This window comes from Oncorhynchus mykiss, chromosome 9 (assembly GCF_013265735.2).
Source record: "Oncorhynchus mykiss isolate Arlee chromosome 9, USDA_OmykA_1.1, whole genome shotgun sequence".
NCBI lineage: Eukaryota > Metazoa > Chordata > Actinopteri > Salmoniformes > Salmonidae > Oncorhynchus > Oncorhynchus mykiss.
Genome location: NC_048573.1, coordinates 29,063,846 through 29,085,849, shown reverse-complemented (window position 1 = coordinate 29,085,849; position 22,004 = coordinate 29,063,846). Strand labels below are relative to the sequence as shown.

General features: G+C 43.6%; 1 protein-coding gene across 4 annotated transcripts in view; it reads left to right on the top strand.

The window, feature by feature from the left end:
- LOC110531883 (TBC1 domain family member 14) overlaps positions 1–15,803 on the top strand; it is a 69,677-nt gene extending 53,874 nt beyond the window's left edge. For all 4 annotated transcript variants that reach the window (XM_036987787.1, XM_021615359.2, XM_021615360.2 and 1 more), the window contains 9 exons: positions 3,082–3,164; positions 5,782–6,006; positions 7,150–7,233; positions 7,528–7,622; positions 9,106–9,177; positions 11,551–11,679; positions 11,948–12,057; positions 12,816–13,074; positions 13,452–15,803. In XM_036987787.1, coding sequence (XP_036843682.1) covers positions 3,082–3,164; positions 5,782–6,006; positions 7,150–7,233; positions 7,528–7,622; positions 9,106–9,177; positions 11,551–11,679; positions 11,948–12,057; positions 12,816–13,074; positions 13,452–13,499 — 1,105 coding nt within the window. In that variant the 3' untranslated portion in view covers positions 13,500–15,803. The remainder of the gene's footprint in view (positions 1–3,081; positions 3,165–5,781; positions 6,007–7,149; positions 7,234–7,527; positions 7,623–9,105; positions 9,178–11,550; positions 11,680–11,947; positions 12,058–12,815; positions 13,075–13,451) is intronic.
- The last annotated feature ends 6,201 nt before the right edge of the window (positions 15,804–22,004 follow it).

Below are 22,004 nucleotides of genomic sequence, written 5' to 3'. Positions count from 1 at the left end.
ACCAAGAAATGTTTTTCCCTACTATGGGTCATATTAGCGAGCTATCCCAGGGTAAAAACACTTTTTTTTAAAAATCCGTTCCGTACCTTTGGCGAAGGGAAAGGATGTCAGAAGATCTTCTAGTTTCAGTTACAGCACAATGAAAAATGTCATTACCGCCTACTCAGAAATTATGATATGATAGGTTGATTTGAACCTGACCAACTTGTCTGATTCATATCGCTTGATTTCTGGTGAGTGTTCTCGATTATATCGACTGATTTGGTTCTATATGGGGTGATTTAAACAACTAATTGACCTACATTCATTCTATTATTTTAATTCCATTCGTTTCGTTTTTTTTCTCCCTGTGCTCTCAATGTGTACTTTCTCTAGAGAGAAATCAGAGAAAATCAGAGAAATCAAGCCCGAACTGTGCAATGTAGTAGGGAGTTGGAGTTTCCAACAGGCCAATTTTCTACATAGTTTAGTGCAGAAAATGTGGTAAATAACTACAACGACTATAATCTATTGCACGCCTACTTGTCTGTAGAGGGAGAGAAGAGACAAAAGAATGCACGATATAGAGGATATAGAGCAGCTTGTGAAAGTATTCACCCCCCTTGGTATTTTTCCTATTTTGTTGCCTAACAACCTGGAATTAAAATTGATTTTTAGGGGGGGGGTTTATCATTTGATTTACACAACATGCCTACCATTTTGAAGGTGCAAAACATGTTTTATTGTGAAACAAACAGGAAATGAGACCAAAAAATAGAACTTGAGTGTGCATAACTATTACCCCCCCCACCAAAGTCAATACTTTGTAGAGCCTTTTGCAGCAGTTACAGCTGCAAGTCTCTTGGGGTATGTCTCTATTAGCTTGGCAAATCTAGCCACTAGGATCCTTGCCAATTCTTCAAGGCAAAACTGCTCCAGCTCCTTCAAGTGTGATGGATTCTGCTGGTGTACAGCAATATTTAAGTCATACCACAGATTATCAATTGGATTGAGGTCTGGGCTTTGACTAGGCCATTCCAAGACATTTAAATGTTTCCCCTTAAACCACTCGAGTGTTGCTTTAGCAGTATGCTTAGGGTCATTGTCCTTCTGGAAGGTGAACCCTTGTCTCAGTCTCTGGATAGACTGAAACAGGTTTCCCTCACGTTTTCCCTGTATTTAGCACCATCCATCATTCCTTCAATTCTGACCAGTTTGCAAGTCCCTGCCGATGGAAAAACATCCCCACAGCATGATGCTGCCACCACCATACTTCACTGTGGGGATGGTGTTCTCAGGGTGATGAGAGGTGTTGGGTTTGCACCAGACATAGCATTTTCCTTGATGGCCAAAAAGCTCAATTTTAGTCTCATCTGACCAGTGTACCTTCTTCAATATGTTTGGGGAGTCTCCCACATGCCTTTTGGCAAATCAATTTATAACATTTTTGACATGCGTTTTTCTGGATTTTTTTGTTGTTATTCTGTCTCTCACTGTTCAAATAAACCTACCATTGAAATTATAGACTGATCATTTCTTTGTCAGTGGGCAAATGGATAAAATCAGCAGGGGATCAAATACGTTTTTCCCTCACTGTAGGGGGTTTAGGGATGGAAGAACAAAAACCATATAGTGACTATCAAATGTTTTACAGAAAATATTCCGTTCACAATTCAAAACAGTTACAGCCACCGTGTCAGACTCATCAAACTCTGATACTTATATTATGGTCAGTGCTTGCAAGATCCCCTGATCCACTGTTAATGACAGTACAGCATCCGTCTTCAGGATTAGCTTCCTGGCAAGACCCATGGAATGTTCTTCTCAATTGATAAAGTAACTATGCTCAAAATGTGGTGCCGCCTGTCCGTCCGGAATAAAAAGCAGCCACTGTTCTCGGATGTCTTCATTCTTCTGAAAATAGTGTAACGTTAAATTAACACTATGACATCCAGTACCCTGCACAGTGTGCTTTTTCCGGTATGCTGGTAAGTAGCTTGCTTGCTTTAAGTCATAAGACAAATGAAAAAGGGTTAGTTACCAGCCATGTTCTACTCGAGCAATCTTACTGTTTGTAAGCAAAGCCCTGTGATGCGTACATGTGGTGACAGTTTTAAGGCGTTACCACTGCTTGACTTGAGTACCGGCACTTAAAATGTTCTACTGCTTGAACTCCTGTTCCTCTTTATAGAGTATTAGGTCAACAGTATTGTGGAGCTCCTGCACCTAAATATGAACTGTGCCGGCACCCAAAATGAGTACCGGTACCTATTTCAGTCTGAGTAAAGCACTGGGCGTTACATATTTTAATTAGTTAAAATTACATGACGTTACATAATGACGGAAGTAATGCCTGTCTCCTGAATCCAAGCGTTTGACATTGGGGGAGGGGACCAGTAACTTTATGATCAACTTTGTCAATTTACCAGCAACAGTCATTTCTAATACTTGGGTCAATCTATTGTGAATTGGTTTAGTCTAAATATCATCCAATTTGATGAAAAACGTGATTTTCACTCTTCGGGTCCGTTTTAAGAAAAATTATCGGAACTTAAATTGTAAACCGTGATTATTTTGTAATAATCAAACGAAAACCAAACCGACCTCAAGAAGCACTAGTCGCTCAGCACTATTCCTTTACATACCCCCCCCCTCTCTCTCTCTCTCTCTCTCAAACTGCAGTGCAGCAGGACCATGTAGAGAGAACCTATTAGCAGCGCTCTGGCTCTGTCTCTCTCTCACACTCACACATATACCAGCCTAGCCCAAATGGTTTCCTAACTTATATGAGAGGTGGTCTAGGTACAGTTGATAGTAGAGAGAGGCTACTGAAAGTTTAATGCCCCTCTCTTTCTTTACGCCACAGTGAAGACTGTGTTTGTGGCTGTAATCCTGTAGAATATTTAGAGGTGCAAGTGTAAGGTGGTGTCTGTGCCAAAATGGTGGTAGAAGTGTGTGGTCTCTCTCTCCCTTTCCACCCCCTCACTCATTTTCATTGCCTTTCTTCTCCTCTAATACCCCACCATGAATAATGTGAGGGATCATGTTCAAACCTCACACTCACTCACCCACATTCACTCTCTGGGATGTGTTGTGTTGCAGTAACCTGCCAGCCAAGCCTGCAGAGGAGGCACAGAAACACAGACAACAGTATGAGGAGATGGTGGCCCAGGCGAAGAAGAGAGGTGTGTATTTATATGTATTCATCTGGATCATATCCGGCCATTTAAAAAAAAAAAAATGATATTCCCTCACCCTCATTGCTCTTAAAAATCCTTCTTTCTGTCTTGACCACTCATAGTCAAAATAAATGTAATGCGTTTCTAACTTTCCATCTTTTTAGTTTACACAGGCAGCCAATTCTGATATTTTGCCCAATTACTGGTAAAATTAGCTGATTTGTAGAAAATAATCAGAATTGGGCTGCCTGTGTAAACGCAACCTTAAATACTTTTATAATAGCTACTGTCCATCGTGAAAACTGACTTTTTCAACCATGACATCTTTACAGATCAGCATTCTGAGAAGGATACTACAGTATATAATGGTGACAAACGGTGCATTCATAACGTATTCAGACCACTTGACTTTTTCCACATTTTGTTACGTTACAGCCTTAATCTAAAAAGGATGAAAACGTTTTTTCCTTCATCAATCTACACACAATACCCTATAATGACAAGGCAAAAACTGGGCCACTCAAGGACATTCAGAGACTTGTCCACTCCTGCATTGTCTTAGCTGTGTGCCTAGGGTCGTTGTCCTGTTGGAAGGTAATACCTTCGCCCCAGTCTGAGGTCCTGAACGCTCTTGAGCATGTTTTCATCAAGGATCTCTCTGACTAGTCTCCCAGTCCCTGCCTCTGAAAAACATCCCCACAGCATGATGTTGCCACCACCATGCTTCACCATAGGGGTGGTGCCAAATTTCCTCCAGACATAACGCTTGGCATTCAGGCCAAAGAGTTCAATCTTGGTTTCATCAGACCAGAGAATATTTTTTCTCATTGTCAGAGTCCTTTAGGTTCCTTCTGCAAACTTCAAGCGGGCTGTCATGTGCTTTTTACTGAGGAGTGGCTTCCGTCTGGCCACTCTACCATAAAGGCCTGATTGGTGGAGTGCTGAAGAGATGGTTGTCCTTCTGGAAAGTTCTCCCATTTCCACAGAGTGACCATCGGCTTCTTAGTCACCTCCCTGACCAAGGTCCTTCTCCCCCGATTGCTCAGTTTTGCCAGGCGGCCAGCTCTAGGAAGAGTCTTGGTGGTTCCAAACTTCTTCCATTTAAAAATGGAGGCCACTGTGTTCTTGGGGACCTTCAATGCTGCAGAAATGTTTTGGTACCTTTCCCAGAAAATTTTGAAAAAGCTTTTTTGGCTTTGTTATTAAGGGGTATTGTGTGTAGATTGATGAGGGGGGGGTGGGGTCTGAATATGTGGAAAAAAGGAAGGGGTCTGAATACTTTCCGAATGCACTGTAATTCTTACAGTTGAAGTCGGAAGTTTACATATACTTAGGTCATTAAAACTCGCTTTTCAACCACTCCACAAATGTTTATAGAGAGATTATTTAACTTATTATTCACTGTATCACAATTCCAGTGGGTCAGAAGTTTACACACAGTAAGTTCACTGTGCCTTTAAACAGCTTGAAAATTCCCGAAAATTATGTCATGGCTTTAGAAGCTTCTGATAGGCTAATAGACATAATTTGAGTCAATTGGGGGTGTATCTGTGGATGTATTTCAAGGCCTACCTTCAAACTCAGTGCCTCTTTGCTTGACATCATGGGAAAATCAGAAGAAAGCAGCCAAGACCTCAGAAAACAAATTGTAGACCTCCACAAGTCTGGTTCATCCTTGGGAGCAATTTCCAAACACCTGAAGTTACCACGTTCATCTGTACAAACAATAGTATGCAAGTATTAACACCAAGGGAACACGCAGCCGTCATACCGCTCAGGAAGGAGACGCGTTCTGTCTCCTAGAGATGAACGTACTTTGGTGCGAAAAGTGCAAATCAATCCCAGAACAACAACAAAGGACCTTTTGAAGATGCTGGAGGAAACCGGTACAAAAGTATCTATATCGGCAGTAAAACAAGTCCTATATCGACATAACCTGAAAGGCCTCTCAGCAAGGAAGAAGCCACTGCTCAAAAACCGCCGTAAAAAATGCCAGACTACGGTTTGCAACTGCACATGGGGACAAAGATCATACTTTTGGAGAAATATCCTCTGGTCTGATGAAACAAAAATAGAACTGTTTGGGCATGACCATCGTTATGTTTAGAGGAAAAAGGGGGAGGCTTGCAAGCCGAAGAACACCATCCCAACCGTGAAGCACGGGGGTGGCAGCATCATGTTGTGGGGGTGCTTTGCTGCAGGAGGGACTGGTGCACTTCACAAAATAGATGGCATCATGAGGGAGGAAAATGATGTGGATATATTGAAGCAACATCTCAAGACATCAGTCAGTTAAAGCTTGGTCGCAAATGGGTCTTCCAAATGGACAATGACCCCAAGCATACTTCCAAAGTTGTGGCAAAATGGTGTATGTAAACTTCCGACTTCAACTGTATATGGTAATATCTTAATTCGAATGTATAGTATAAAGCTGATGTACTCATCCAATGTGACTTACTGTCTTGCGTGCAATATATTATTATTTTTTACATATGGATGGTCCTGGGAATCAGACCAATTATCCTGGTGTTGCAAGCACCATGTTGTACCAATTGAGCTACAGAGGACCACATATTTCTATTATATGGTTGTCTAACACTGTCTCTCTTCCCTCCCTCTGTAGAGCTCAAGGAGGCCCAGAAGAGGAGGAAGCAACTGGAGGACAGGTGCAAGCTGGAGGAGAGCATCGGCAACGCCGCCCAGACCTGGAACCAGGAGATTCTGCCCAACTGGAGTGCCATGTGTACGTCTCGGCGGGTCAGGGAGCTCTGGTGGCAGGGCGTTCCCCCAAGTGTCAGGGGCAAGGTCTGGAGCCTGGCGGTGGGCAACGAGCTCAACATCACCCACGGTAAGACACACCTCTCACTGTAGACTGCGTTGAATTATACACCTCACATCACATAACACACACCGGGGGGGGGTGTGAAGTAAAGAGAGGACTTATAATACTGTAAATATCTAAGGATGAGATGCAGGTCTCAGTGCTAGAGGCGTCACAACAGACACCCTGGTTCGAATCTAGGCTGTATCATAAGATATTAACTAACAATTAACCAAAATAAAAGGAATTTAGCCGTATTGATTTTGCTGTTTTATGTTTGAGCAAAAAAACACATTGGCCATGCATGGCAAAATGCATAGAATTGCAGGAAATTAACTTTAAAAATGCAAACATTTCCCTACACCGCCAAGATGGGGGGGCACTAAAATGTTTTCTCAAATTCAGCCCAGCGCTGAAACCAAGGGCCATTGATCTACATGTATACCTCAACAGAATATGAATGCGTTCATCTATTGCTCTGGCAAATAATCAGAGGTGTACTACAGATTCAGACACTCTCAGAGGACAGTGGAAGTTGATAGGAACGCTTATTTATTGTATACAAACCGGCAAGTTTAGACTCTTTGGCCTTCCCGCCAGAGTTCTACAGAAAGAAAAAAAAATAATGAGGATTTCAATCGGAAGTGACCATCTGAGTTTCTCGCCGCTGTTCCACAGTCTCGATCTATCCATGGCCGTGTGGGCGACGCATGGCTGGTGCTAGTTAGGGTTCATAATGCAGAGACGATATCGGTCTGTGAAGTCTCCTGTTCTTCCATAAAGAGCCGAATACCAGTATACCAACGTCATCACAATGAGGCCTGGTCTGTGTCCAAAATGGCCATGGTCTATTATGTTGAAATATCTCATTACACAGATTCAATTACTCCTCACTAGAGGGCAACGCCAGGTCTAGGAGAAGGTCAGTAGATAAGCACAGCGCCATTGAGACACTGCACAGGTCTGTGATAATGGAGAGAAGACCTTGAGAATGTATTCAGGCTTGATGTGCTGCAGCAGAAGGCTTTTGATGGGGACTACGCCAATGACAGTAATCCTGTCTGTGATTTACTCCAATGGTAATTGGCTCAAGGGCAGGTTTTATTTTGTGTGTGTGTGTGTATGTGTAATAACAGGCGTAAAGTTGTGATGTATTCTATTTGTCCACAGAGCTGTTTAACATCTGTCTGGCCAGGGCAAGGGAGAAGTGGAAATCTATGCCTACTGCACCACCCACTGAACCAGAGACTGAAGGTAGTGATTGATTTGATTTATTGGGAGTACAAGGTAGAGAGAGGAAAAATATACTACTTTCATTTCTTTATCCGCTTTTTCTAAAGTGCTATTGGAAAAGTTTGACCTGTCTTACAAATGGTGGAGGGTTTCAATCGGACTCACATTGATTCTAAAAATAGCCTACAGAAGGTTACCGAACTTGAGAGTTGGCTAAAAGAAACGTGTGATTGTTGAATCATTCAGTGTGTTTCTAACACGTTCTTCTATCCTTCCTGGCTGTCTGTGTGTCTGTCTGTCTGTGCGCATGTGTAGATGCAAGTTTGTCCCTGGCGGACAGAGAGGCCAGTCTGGAGCTGATTAAACTGGACATCTCCAGAACCTTCCCACACCTCTGTATCTTCCAACAGGTCAGTGGCAGAACAACCACCACAACGGTTTATGTAATAATAATATATGAACTCTATAGATGAGCACTTTATTCAGTGGATGAAATTAAATGAATTGGTGTGCATGTGTTGTCGGTATGCGTGTGTGCATGTGTGTAGTGTAAGTGAATGTGTGTGGGTTTTGTGGGAGTCTGTGCAGATAATCTGGGTAACCATTAATTAACTATTTAGCTCGGGGGTAGAAAGCGGTCTTTAAGCCTGTTGGTCAGAGAGCTGATGCTCATTGTACTGTTTGCCAGACGAAAGCAGATTGAACAGTGTGGGTTGGGTGGCTGGAGTCTGGTCATTTTTTGTCCCTTTCTCTGACACCACCTGATATAGAGGTCCTAGATGGCGGGTAGCTCGGCTCCAGTGATGTACTGGGCTGTCCGCATCACTCTCTGTAGTGCTTTGCGGTCATTGGTGCTGCATTTGCCATACCAAGCGATGACGCAGCCAGTCATGCTGCTCACAAATGGTGCAGCTGACAAATCTTTTCAGCCACCTGAGGGGGAGGAGACACTGTCGTGCCCTCTTTACGACTGTGTGGGTGTGTGTGGACCATGTTAATTCCTTAGTGATGTGGACGCCGAGGAACTTCAAGCTTTCGACCCGCTCCACTACAGCCCAGTCGATGTGGATCGGGGCATGCTCTGCCCTCTTTATCCTGTCTTACGGGTCTTACTGACGTTGAGAGGGAGGTTGTTGTCATGGAACCACACTGCCATATCTCTGACCAACTCCCTGTAGGTTTTCTCATCGCAGTCTGGGATCAGTCCTACCACCGTTGTCGTCAGAACTTGTTGGAGTCGTGCGTGGCCACTCTGTCGTGGGTGAACAGGGAGTACAGGAGGGGACTAAGCACACACCCTTAAGGGGCCCCTGTGTTGATGGTCAGCGTAGCAGAGGTGTTGTTGCCTACCCTCACTACCTTGGGTCGTCCAGTCAGGCGAGTCCATGATCCAGTTAGAGAGGGAGGTGTTCAGTCCCAGGGTCCCCAGCTTAGTGATGAGTTTAGAGGGGACTATGGTGTTGAACGCTGAGCTGTAGTCTATGAACAGCATTCTCAGTTATTTCCCCTCATGTCCAGGTGGGAGAGCGCAGTATGAAGTGCAATTGAACTAGCATCATATGTGGATCTGTTGGGGCTCTATGTGAATTGGTATGAGTCGAGGGTGTCTGGGATGATGGTGTTGATGTGTGTCATGACCAGCCTTCCAAAGCACTTCATAATTACAGATGTGGATGATACAAGGTGATAGTCATTTAGACAGGTTACCTTGGAGCTCTTGGGAACAGGGACAATGGTGGTCCGCTTGAAACATGTTGGGATTACAAACGGGGACAAGGCGAGATTGAAAATGTCAGAGAAGACACCCTAGTATTCATTCTGTTGTTTTCAATGGTAATTAGCAGATAGTCTAAAGGAATTTAAGGTGTTAAAATTCCTCCTGTGTTTGGACAGGGAGGGCCATACTACGACATGCTGCACAGCATCCTGGGAGCATACACCTGCTATAGGCCAGACGTTGGCTATGTAAGTACACACACACACGCACTTTATGAATTCCTGATTGTGCCTTTGTGTGTATGCGAAGTGTCTCAGTATTTAATGCCTTTTCGTCAGACGCACAAGGGCCCCCACACGATAAGGGATTAATCAGAAACCGTTCCTTCTATCTCAGTCCCATTGTGTAAGGTCATAGAAAATCACTATCTTAGGCTATGAACAAAGTGTCAGTGAGTCATACGTTAGCCTAGGGGTTTGTCCCAAATGGTACCTTATTCCCTATATAGTGCAATTCTTTTAACTAGAGCCCTATGCGCCCTGGTTAAAGGTAGTGCACTATACAGGGAAGGGGTTGTTATTTGGGGGACAGCCTCGCTCTGCTCAACGGAACAGCCAGTATATGTAGAGTCTGAGAGACCAGCAGCAGGCCTCCATCGCACCAACAAGATTAGTCCAACCTTTCTGAGATATTTGCCCACCACACCTGGCCCTTTCTCTCTGTGTGTATGTTTATGTGCTTACATCTGTGTATTCTACTGCCGCACTGACCTAACTCTTTCGATCTCGTTTGGTTGAATTCGTCATCATGCTCCCGGGAACCTTCCACACATTAGAACTATCAGATTGCTAAGCCCACTTTTCAGCTCGTTTGTTATTGCCTTTTGAGTCTAATGAAACGAGTTGACAGTATGTGGTCAAAGCCTCTAAGTCAGTATACCCTACTCTAGACATGTTTACTGTGGCTGCACCACACCCATGCTGAGAAACGGCACACAGTGTGTTTACTGAGAAATGTATCTTGACGTCTGGAGGAGTATTATATAATGCAATATCAATGAGTTAGCCTCTGGCCTAAGTATTCTGAAATAACCTTGAAATGGAGATGGTCTAATTGACTCACCAACCAAAAACGTATATATGTTTAGTTTTCTTATTGAACCAGCAAATCAACAGTTATTTCTGGTTCTTTCTGAAAGTTAGCTGGCTAACTCATTGATCCTGCTTTGTACTATACAGCCCTGGACTGACCCCATATGTCAGGCCTTAGGATAGATTGAAGGCCTCTGGAATAGATGGAGAGTTCGGGTTAAGTGTTAGATAATCTCCTTTTCCCCTTCTCATTATGACTACCGTAATTTCCGGACTATAAGCCGCTACTTTATTCCCACGCTTTGAACCTCGTGGTTTATACAATGACACGGCTAATTTGTGGATTTTTCCCGTTTTCACAAGATTCATGCCGCCAAAAAACTGAGCACGGTCACATAATGTGACGTAAATCGAGCGCGCTCAAACTTCCCATCATTCTGATTACGGTAGTAATTTTGTCACCCTCATCATGTCAAAGACACGGAGAAATGCATATGATGCAGCTTTCGAGTTGAAGGCGATCGATCTGGCTGTTGGAAAAGGAAATAGAGCTGCTGCACGGGAGCTTGGCCTTAATGAGTCGATGATAAGACGTTGGAAACAGCAGCGTGAGGAACTGACTCAGTGCAAAAAGACAAAGCTTTCAGAGGGAAGAAAAGCAGATGACCCAAATTATTTGCAGCCACTCGACATCAGTGTAAATCGTGCATTTAAGGTGGCGCTCCGTGTTCAGTGGGAGGCTTGGATGACAAGTGGGGAGAAATCCTTCACTAAAACGGGCCGCATGCAAAGAGCAACTTATGGTCAAGTCTGCCAGTGGGTCTTGACAGCGTGGAGCATTGTCATAAAAACCACTATCATCAACGGGTTTCGAAAGGCTGGACTGCTGCGTGTTGAAGGGGCAGCATGAGCTCGGCGGGGAATTTGCCTCCGGATGAAAGTGACGAGAGCGACAATGAAAACGATCCAACATCGGATGAAGCAATTCTGAGGCTATTCAACTCCGACACCGAAGGAGATGACTTCAGTGGTTTCAGTGCACAGGAGGAGGAAGATAGTGACCAATGACTTTCTTGGTAGGCTACTGTTTAATTTTTGTTACAAGCCGTGTTTCGTTAAAGCCTATTTAATTTTGTTACAAGCCGTGTTTCGTTTAAAGGCTGTGTAAAGTTAATTTGTTTCAATGTACCGGTAGGCACCTGCGGCTTATTTATGTACAAAATACATCTTTTTTTATAATTCAGTGGGTGCGGTTTATATTCAGGTGCGCTTAATAGTCCAGAAATTACGGTAGTCCTCGTAGTAAGGCTCCTAACACCAGTCATGAACACCACCACTAACACTTAACATAAAATGTCACCAACACCACCCCACTACTATAACCGTAAACATCACTAACACACTATCTCATGTGTTCATATTTGAGTACACAGTCCTGAGATACAGTATATCAACATAGCTACAGCAATGTAGCACGACGAACATACACGTAACATAGTCACTAACACCTGTTCCTCCCTGGGGGTTCAGGTGCAGGGCATGTCGTTCATCGCGGCGGTGCTGATCCTCAACCTGGACACGCCGGACGCCTTCATAGCTTTCGCCAACCTGCTGAACAAGCCCTGTCAGATGGCCTTCTTCAGAGTGGACCACAGCCTTGTGAGTACAGTTTAGTTACACACACACACACACACACAGAGAGAGAGAGGCAGTCACACACACGCAGTTAGTTGAATTTGGTGTTTGTGCTGGAACAAAAGCCTGCACACCCTGTTAGCACTGATTTGTACAATACACCACTGCAACCATAGCACTTAGCACCCTGTTGGCAACGGTAGCGACGTTATTACATTTGTCTGAGTCATAGCTCCTAGAGCCGGGCTATGTGGTCTGACTCGGTTGTTTCGTCTTGCTTCTACCTCCTCAGATGTTGAAGTACTTTGCAGCATTTGAAGTGTTCTTTGAAGAAAACCTACCAAAACTGTTTGTACATTTCAAGGAAAACAACTTGACCCCCGATATTTATTTAATTGACTGGTAAGTCAGACCCCCATCTCTTTCTCCCTCTCTTTTTCTCTCTTAGTCCTTTTGGCTCATGTAAAATATGTGTACAATCTGTATTTTTGTGCCACGTAAATGAAATGAAAGATCACCTACCATTTACGAATGTGAAAAAAAATATTGATTAAAAGATTGGCACGTTTTGTAGGTACTTTTTTTTTTTCTCTGTGTAATATTTGCCCTTTAGAATGTGTTATTGTGTACTGAGGAGACCGGACTTGTGAGTGGCTTTACCGGGGGTGTCCTCTCCCACCCCGTGCTCTCGCCACACAGCTGCCACTTTTCACATCAGTTGCTTATACACAGATTAAGAGATGAGGGGGAGGTGGAAGTCAAGAGAGAAGCACTGCACATAAGCTATTGGAACATGTCAATAAATCCCATACAAACCAAAAGCACCCCAGGAAAATGCATTTAATCCGTAGATAGTTTGAGAATTTTCTGATTTACAGAGCCTTATCTGTTCAAATGCCATTGTCCTTATCTGCATTCTCTTTCTCACTCTCTCTTCTTGCTCATTGTTATATTTTTGTGCATTGGACTGTGTGTGGTTTTGTGCTCGTCAGCGTATGCTTGGTGTGTTTGCGTCCATGTCTCGATGGACTACTCACGCCCGTGAATGTGTTTGGGTGTGAAAATAACGTCAGGCCTCTGTCTATATGATACCTTTTGGACCTCAATGCTTCAATATGGAAAGGTGTAACCAAATAAAGTATCTCTCTATCCATCTATAGGATCTTCACCCTGTACAGTAAGTCGCTGCCGTTGGACCTGGCGTGTCGGGTGTGGGATGTGTTCTGTCGCGACGGTGACGAGTTCCTGTTCCGGGTGGCCCTGGGCATCCTGCGCCTATACGAAGACGTGTTGACCCGCATGGACTTCATCCACAACGCCCAGTTCCTCACCCGCCTGCCCGACCACATTTCCCCCGACCAGCTATTCTCACACATCCACGCCGTCCACATGACAAGCAAGAACAGGAAATGGGGGCAGGTGAGATGACACACATAGACATGGACATCTCTGGTTTTCCTCTTTTTTTTTTGATTTTAGGAGGGATGTGCTAAGAAGCCTTCTGAGGCAGCTGACTTGAAAATAGACATTCTTTCAGGTGCGGCGCAACAGAGTTAGGAAGGTGGGGGAAGAGACACTTATGTCAGCTCTAGGTTTGTGCTTTGTTGGTTAGCACCACTGCCTATGTCCAGTATTCTAAAGAATGAGGCTTGATGGAATTTCCTGGAAGCCCTTTCCTATGTGATTTGAATAGATGAGGTCACGCCATGCTTCTTTCTTTTGAGTATGGTATGAACTCCATGCCCCTTGCTTAACATGACTGATATTTCCTTGTTTCCTCCTTTTGGCGTCCTCAGGTTCTTCAGGCCTTGCAGGAGCGGAACAGTCCAGTCCTAAAGCGCTGAGTCCAGTTAACCAGGAGCAAAACGACACAGACACTAGCTCGTTCTCCGATCCAGTACTCCACCTGACCGTATGAAACACTAGACGAGCCCAGGCCAGGCTGTGTGTGAGAGCTGCCCTCTGGGCCCCAGATAGACATGCCCTCCCTGGCATGGACCTACACAGGCTCGGCGTGCTCACGGATGGGGGAAAACCAGCCACTGTGTTCCCCCTGGACCTGGGTCATGGAGCAGAGACACTGGAGGTCTGGAAAGGACTGGGGTAAGGGGGTACGAGGATTTATTATGATACCCCCTCAACACATGTTGTGTCCCTCTTCCCCAAATCGAACCGGGCAGACGAAGGATGCTCTCGACTGTACTGTACACTCCCAAATGTCTATAGCACGGATGCTAGTTCCTCTTTTTCCACTTGATCTCTCATCCCTCTTTCTCTCACTTTTTAACTCCCTGTGTGTCTCCTCTTTCTCACTTTCTCCTCCCTTTCTACCTCTACTCCCAGCCTCCGTTGCCGTTGGTCATTCCTACAAATCAACTGCGATTTTTACTGTTAGCCTTTGTTTTTTTTTTGTGTTTTTGGTTTCAATGTGTTTTTAATTTGTTTGCTGTTTTTAATTTGTTTTTATTTGTTTCCGTACCATTCTATGACGTAAAGACTCCCAAGGAGAAGCCGTGGGTGTTTGATTTGGGGACAACTGTTCATCGGCTTGAAAAGAGGGGGTAGTGAATAGATTTTTATTCTTCTGAAGATTCATCAGAAATACAACAAATAGCCTTTTTTTTTGTATGTAGTATTGTTTGAGGCACCACAATGTTACGGTTCACTTTTTAAAGAAACATTTGACCAAACCTCTTCAAAGAGGAAATAAGCTACGTGGAAAAATAAATGAAGTGATATTTAATGATGTCCTACACATACACTAAAGTGGTTTTAAACTGGAACAGCTAAGGTGGATTATGAGAATCTTCTGTGTCGTTGTGTGTGACACACATACCATATTGGTTGCATTTTTTTTTCTGTTATTTTATTTTTTGCACATTTCATTTGTCAATGAGTTATTCTGTTTTCTTTGTTTCTATTTGAAGTGTCATATCTTAATATATGTAACGGTTTGATTTTGAAGCTGCTTCACCGAATGTGTTTTGCAATGTGTGCAATAGAAGACTCGGAAACGAAAATAGATTGCTGAGGATCTTCTGTGTCCCTACTATTGAAAATGCTGGTATCCCTATTTGGCCTCAGTATGCCCTTCCTCTATTGGAGGTCTTACTCCTTGGTGAGGAGCAGAGTGGCTCAGATCTATTGCACGCTGTATGTTCCCTGTTCCCATAATGCCTTTCGTCATGTAGCTGAAAGACCTGAGTCATGTCAGGAGCTCTGATTTACCCCGTTTCAAACTAACGGAACACACCAGCCTTGGTTTGAAGGTGTGAGCTCAATGGGAGAGAGTTGTTCAACAAGATGCTTTGGTGTGGTGTTCAGTTCACAGATCCTACTACTGCTTTCATGTCTGCCGCCACCACCACCACCTGCCAAAAAGATAACTCCTCTGTAGATGATTCTGAATGTATTGGAGGCTAGGTCCAAATGCAGGTACTGTACAGAACGCTCTGTACTCTAGAGCCCCCAAGCATTTAGTGATCCCCTTTGGCTGTTGGGGATCACTCCTCACCCCCCTGTGCACGTAGACATTCAGATCACTGTTACGAGGACGGATGCACTCCATTCCCCCTGCTCCCTTTTTGCGGTGAACACTGCAGTACTGCAATAAAAAATAACAATCATTCTTGTCACCTCGTGCAGTTTTCACCCCTGTAGTTTCACACTGTCATTTGGGCAATTTATCCCCTGTTTTTACGATTTGTATTTTGTCTTGAGTACTTACTGTTATCAGTGTCCCTCACGCGTGACCATCGAGGATCCTTGTGTGTGTGTTTTGTTGTGTGTATGTGCTTTTGAAGAGCTTCCGGCAACTCCGATAGCATGTGAACACGCCTTATATCACAGAAGTGCAACCTGGTAAGTATAAATGGCCCCCGTTTTAAATGATTGAGTACTTTTTTTTTTTTTTTTTTTTGTAGTAAATCTGCTTTTTATGCTTTGTTTTGATTTGTCAGTTTGACTATGTCCTCTTGTTTTAATGTGTGACATTTCCAATGGACCCTTTTCTGTTGTATTGAACTCGAGTTGGACTTGGGTGGCAGGGTAGCAAGGTCAACTGGAGCTGTATATAACTACTGTTTTATTCAATAAATGATCTATTCATACTGGTTAACTTGACTGACCCATGTTAACTTTTATCTCTACTACTTGTGTGTGTGTTGTCATTGTTTTTCCATAGTTGCAGAGCAAGTGATCGCCAGGAAACCGCTTCATAGCCAAAGGTGGTGTAGAGCAGGGGTATTCAACTCTAACCCAACAAGGTCCGGAGCATGCTGGTTTTCTGTTTTATCTGATAATTAATTGCACCCACCTGGTGTTCCAGGTCTAAAATCGGTCCCCCTGATTAGAGGGGAACATTTTTTTTTTTTAAATGCAGTGGAACTGGTTTATTATTTTTTTATCAAACAGCCATACAGGAACAAAAGACAGACACACACACATTTCAACAAACATCAATGACATCATACCTGCTCAGACAAACGTTCCCACCACAACCATTACATATCACATATGTCTCGACCACACTCATCCTGCATCCCTTGGAACTTTCCAGTGCGTGTTGCGCTCTGCCATATGGCCTCAAATTGCACTGTTCTATTTTTCTCCGTAGCACACACCTTTTCAATATTTAAATAATAGTACATTTGATTCATCTTCTCTCGTCGTGATGGAGAATCATTTGATTTCCAGTTTTTAAGTAGATACTTTTCTTCCTCAATGATTTTGAAAAAAAATATTAGCCGGGGACTTTTATGCAGGGAAACTTAAATCAGTTTCACCAAATTTCTATCAGCATGTTAAATGTGCAACCAGAGGGAAAATAACTCTGGACCACCTATCCTCCACACACAGAGACGCATACAAAGCTCTCCCTTGCCTTCCATTTGGCAAATATTACAAGCAAAAAATTTAAGCAGGAAGCACCACTGACTAGATCAATAAAAAAGTGGTCAGATGAAGCAGATGCTAAGCTACAGGACTGTTTTGCTAGCACAGACTGGAAAATGTTCCGGGATTCCTCCGATGGCATTGAGGAATACACCACATCAGTCATTGGCTTCATCAATAAGTGCATCGATGACGTCGTCCCCACAGTGACCGTACATACATACCCCAACCAGAAGCCATGGATTACAGGCAGCATCGGCACTGAGTTAAAGGCTAGAGCTGCCGCTTTCAAGGAGCGGGACTCTAAGCCGGAAGCTTCTAAGAAGTCCCACTATGCCCTCCGACGAACCATTAAACAGGCAAAGTGCCAATACAGGATTAAGATCGAGTCGTACTACACCAGCTCTGATGCTCGTCGGATGTGGCAGGGCTTTCAAAACCATTACGGACTACAAAGGGAAGCACAGCCTAGAGCTGCCCAGTGACATGAGCCTATCAGATGAGAGAAACTACTTTTTATGCTCGCTTTGAGGCAAATAACACTGAAACATGCATGAGAGCACCAGCTGTACTGGAAGAATGTGTGATCACGCTCTCCGCAGCCGATGTGAGTAAGACCTTTAGACAGGTCAACATTCACAAGGCCGCAGGGCCAGATGGATTACCAGTCTACTGCGAGCATGCGCTGACAAACTAGCAAGTGTCTTCACTGACATTTTTAACCTCTCCCTGTCCAAGTCTGTAATACCAACATGTTTTAAGCAGACCACCATAGTGCCTGTGCCCAAGAACACTAAGGTAACCTGCCTAAATGACTGCTGACCCGTAGCACTCACGTCTGTAGCCATGAAGTGCTTTGAAAGGCTGGTCATGGCTCACATCAACACCATTATCCCAGAAACCTTAGACCCACTCCAATGTGCATACTGCTCCAACAGATCCACAGATGATGCTATCTTTATTGCACTCCACACCGCCCTTTCCCACCTGGACAAAAGGAACACCTATGTGAGAATGCTATTCATTGACTACAGCTCAGCGTTCAACACCATAGTGCCCTCAAAGCTCATCGCTAAGCTAAGGACCCTGGGACTAAACACCTCCCTCTGCAACTGGATCCTGGACTTCCTGACGGGCCGCCCCCAGGTGGTAAGCGTAGGTAACAACACATCCGCCAAGCTGATCCTCAACACAGGGGCCCCTCAGGGGTGCGTGCTCAGCCCTCTCCTGTAATCCCGTGACTGCATGGCCAGGCACGACTCCAACACCATCATTAAATTTGCTGATAACACACTGGCGGTAGGCCTAATCAACAACAACGAGACAGCCTATAGGGAGGAGGTCAGAGACCTGGCCATGTGCTGCCAGGACAGCAACGTCTCCCTCAATGTGATCAAGACAAAGGAGATGATTGTGGACTACAGGAAAAGGAGGACCGAGCACGCCCCCATTCTCATCGATGGGGCTGCAGTGGAACAAGTTGAGAGCTTCAAGTTTCTTGGTGTCCACATCACCAACAAACTAACATGGTCCAAGCACACCAAGACAGTCGTGAAGCGGGCACAACAAAACTTATTCCCCCTCAGGAAACTGATAATATTTGTCATGGGTCCTGCACATTGACTCTGTACATTTATCTATTGTTCTTATCCTTATTTTTTTAAACTGCACTGTTGGTTAGGGGTTCGTAAGAAAGCATTTCACTGTAAGACCTGTTGGTCTACACCTGGCGCATGTTCGTCATAATGAGGAGACCAAGGCGCAGCGGGATGAGAATACATTCCTCTTTATTAAACGAAGAATACTTAAACATACTAACAAAACAATAAAACGAACGTGAAGCTATAAACACTAGTGCTGACACAGGCAACTATACAAAGACAATAACCCACAGATAAACCTAGGAATATGGTTGCCTAAATATGGTTCCCAATCAGAGACAACGAATAAACAGCTGCCTCTGATTGAAAACCAATCCAGGCAACCATAGCCATATAAACACCTAGACTAGAAAAACCCCTAGACATACAAAAAACCCTAGACAATACAAAAACACACATACCCCCCTCGTCAAACCCTGACCTAACCAAAATAATAAAGAAAACTAAGGTCAGGACGTGACAGCATGTGATTAATACAATTTGATTTGATTGACAATGTAAGTTTACCTTTAATCAAACTTCTGACAGCCAACTTTCTAACTCCACCAATTACTTTTATGACTTTATAGCGCTCCCAGAAGCCATGAATTATTGATTTGTTTTACACTTAAGATCTGACTCTGCTGTTGTGCTGTAGAATTTGTGAATTTTGTCTCTTATAATAAATTATATACAAGAGTTTATACTGGATTAAGAGTAATTTCCCTCGATCTTGTTCCTAGATCAGTAATTTTTTTCTAAGAGAGAGCCTATCTAACTGACAATCTGCAAGGCTTTGTATATCTTACCTATCATGTGAGTCAAATAGGATTCCCTCAATATTGCTCTGATGTCAAAGTTTTCAGGCTGAAATTTTGTGATATTAAACTTTTAAGTTGCATATATTCGAACATGTCTACATTGATCAGCCCAAAATAGTTTTGGGAAATTGTTGCATTATGAGCTGAAGTGAAAGATTCCATGTTGACTTATAGTATGTCAGAAAAAGTATAGGAAACTGACAGATTATTTTTTATACAGATGGAAATGTTCCTGTTTCCAGTATTACCAAAGAAGAATCCCCAAACAATGAATTGTGGCATATGAAATGACCAGATCTGACTGCAGTCATAAGGGGGTCATGTATGTAGTCTAAAATAAGTTTCTGTGTCATACATATTTTACACACACACACACACACACACTACACCTACAGTAGTGATATTTTGATATTGTCTCTTTTCCAGGTTGATCACACACAAAAACCATTTGTGCCAACCCAGATGAGCCTTTGATTGACAGGATCATGAAGGCCATCGATGAGAGTAGATTCAAGTAACCACTTCACTGGAAGAAGGCTGAAATCTGAACATGTATAAACTCTGGCTCCTACTTCATTGTCAGCTCTGCTTAGAATATCTGTTTTACTTTGACATGTAGTGACAAAAAGTTTAAAATTATATGCTAGCAATCATGATAATCACTTAGATGTATAACACATGTAATGAACATGTTATGAACATGAAATACGTTGTATAACTCAACAAAAGGGCTTACCAAGAAAAACTTTAAAAAGCCTAATTCAAGGCAGAAAATAATTGCCGATCTCAACAAAAAAGTCAGATTCATTTCTTGTTCTTTAGTCCATTGTTCAGGATGAGTACAGGTGACTGACATTTTGACATCAAGCTGACATCTTCCTCGAGACAACCTGACAATTGCACTTATATTTATAGCCTAGTGGCCTTCTGAGACACAATGTAAAAATGCAAATATCATGATTCAAGGTAAATAAAATGCAATTTAGCACACAATAAGAAGACAAATCAGGTACCTAGTTGATAAAAGAAAATATATATATATTTCACCTTTATTTAACCAGGTAGGCTAGTTGAGAACAAGTTCCCCATTTGCAACTGCGACCTGGCCAAGATAAAGCAAAGCAGTTTGACACAAACAACAACACAGAGTTACACATGGAATAAACAAACACACAATCAATAATACAGTACAAAAACCTATATACAGCATATGCAAATGAGGTAGGATAAGAGAAGTAAGGCAATAAATAGACTACGGTGGCAAATTAATTACAATATAGCAATTAAACACTGGAATGGTAGGATGTGCAGAAGATGAATGTGCAAGTTGAGATACTAGGGTGCAAAGGAGCATGATAAATAAATACAGTCGGGGGATGAGGTAGATTGGATGGCCTATTTACAGATGAGCTATGTACAGGTGCAGTGATCTGTGAGCTGCTCTGAGAGCTGGTGCTTAAAGATAGTGAGGGAGGTAAGAGTCTCCAGCTTCAGAGATTTTTGCAGTTCGTTCCAGTCATTGGCAGCAGAGAACTGGAAGGATAGGCGGCCAAAGGAAGAATTGGCTTTGGGGGTGACCAGTAAGATATACCTTCTGGAGCGTGTGCTACGGGTGGGTGCTGCTATGGTGACCAGTGAGCTGAGATAAGGCGGGCCATTACCTAGCAGAGACTTGTAGATGACCTGGAGCCAGTGGGTTTGGCGACGGGTATGAAGCGAGGGCCAGCCAACGAAAGCAGACAGGTCTCAGTGGTGGGTAGTATATGGGGCTTTGGTGACAAAATGGGTGGCACTGTGATAGACTGCATCCAATTTCTTGAGTAGAGTGTTGGAGGCTATTTTGTAAATGACATCGTCGAGGATCGGTAGGATGGTCAGTTTTACGAGGGTATGTTGGCAGAGTGATGGATGCTTTGTTTGTGAAATAGGAAGCCAATTCTAGATTGGAGATGTTTAATGTGAATCTGGAAGGAGAGTTTACAGTCTAACCAGACACCTAGGTATTTGTAGTTGTCCACATATTCTAAGTCAGAACCGTCCAGAGTAGTGATGCTGGACGGGTGGGCAGGTGTGGGCAGCGATCAGTTGAAGAGCATGCATTTAGTTTTACTTGCATTTAAGAGCAGTTGGAGGCCACGGAAGGAATGTTGTATGGCATTGAAGCTCATCTGGAGGTTAGTTAACACAGTGTCCAACGAAGGGCCAGAGGTATACAGAATGGTGTCGTCTGCGTAGAGGTAGATCAAAGAATCACCAGCAGCAAGAATGACATCACTGATGTATACAGAGAAGAGAGTCAGCCCAATAATTTAACCCTGTGGCACCCCCATAGAGACTGCCAGAGGTCCGGACAACAGGCCCACTGATTTGACACACTGAACTCTATCGGAGAAGTAGTTGGTGAACCAAGTGAGGCAATCATTTGAGAAACCAAGGCTGTTCAGTTTGCCAATAAGAGTGTTGTGATTGACAGAGTCGAAAGCCTTAACCAGGTCGATGAATACGGCTGCACAGTAATGTCTCTTATCGATGACGGTTATGATATCGTTTAGGACCTTGAGCGTGGCTGAGTTGCACCCAGACCAGCTCTGAAACCAGATTGCATAGTGGAAAGGTACGGTGAGATTCGAAATCGTCGGTAATCTGTTTATCTTTGCTTTCAAAGACCTTAGAAAGGCAGGGTAGAATAGATATAGGTCTGTAGCAGTTTGGGTCGAGTGTCGAGTGTTCATCCCCCTTTTGAAGAGGGGGATGACCGTGGCAGTTTTCCAACCTATGGGAATCTCAGACGATACGAAAGAGAGGTTGAACAGGCTAGTAATAGGGGTTGCAATAATTTCGGCAGATCATTTTAGAAAGAGAGGGTCCAGATTGTCTAGCCCGGCTGTTTTGTAGGGGTCCAGATTTTGCAGCTCTTTTAGAACATCAGCTATCTGGATTTGGGTGAAGGAGAAGTGGGGAACATTTGGGCGAGTTGCTGTGGGGAGCGCAGGGC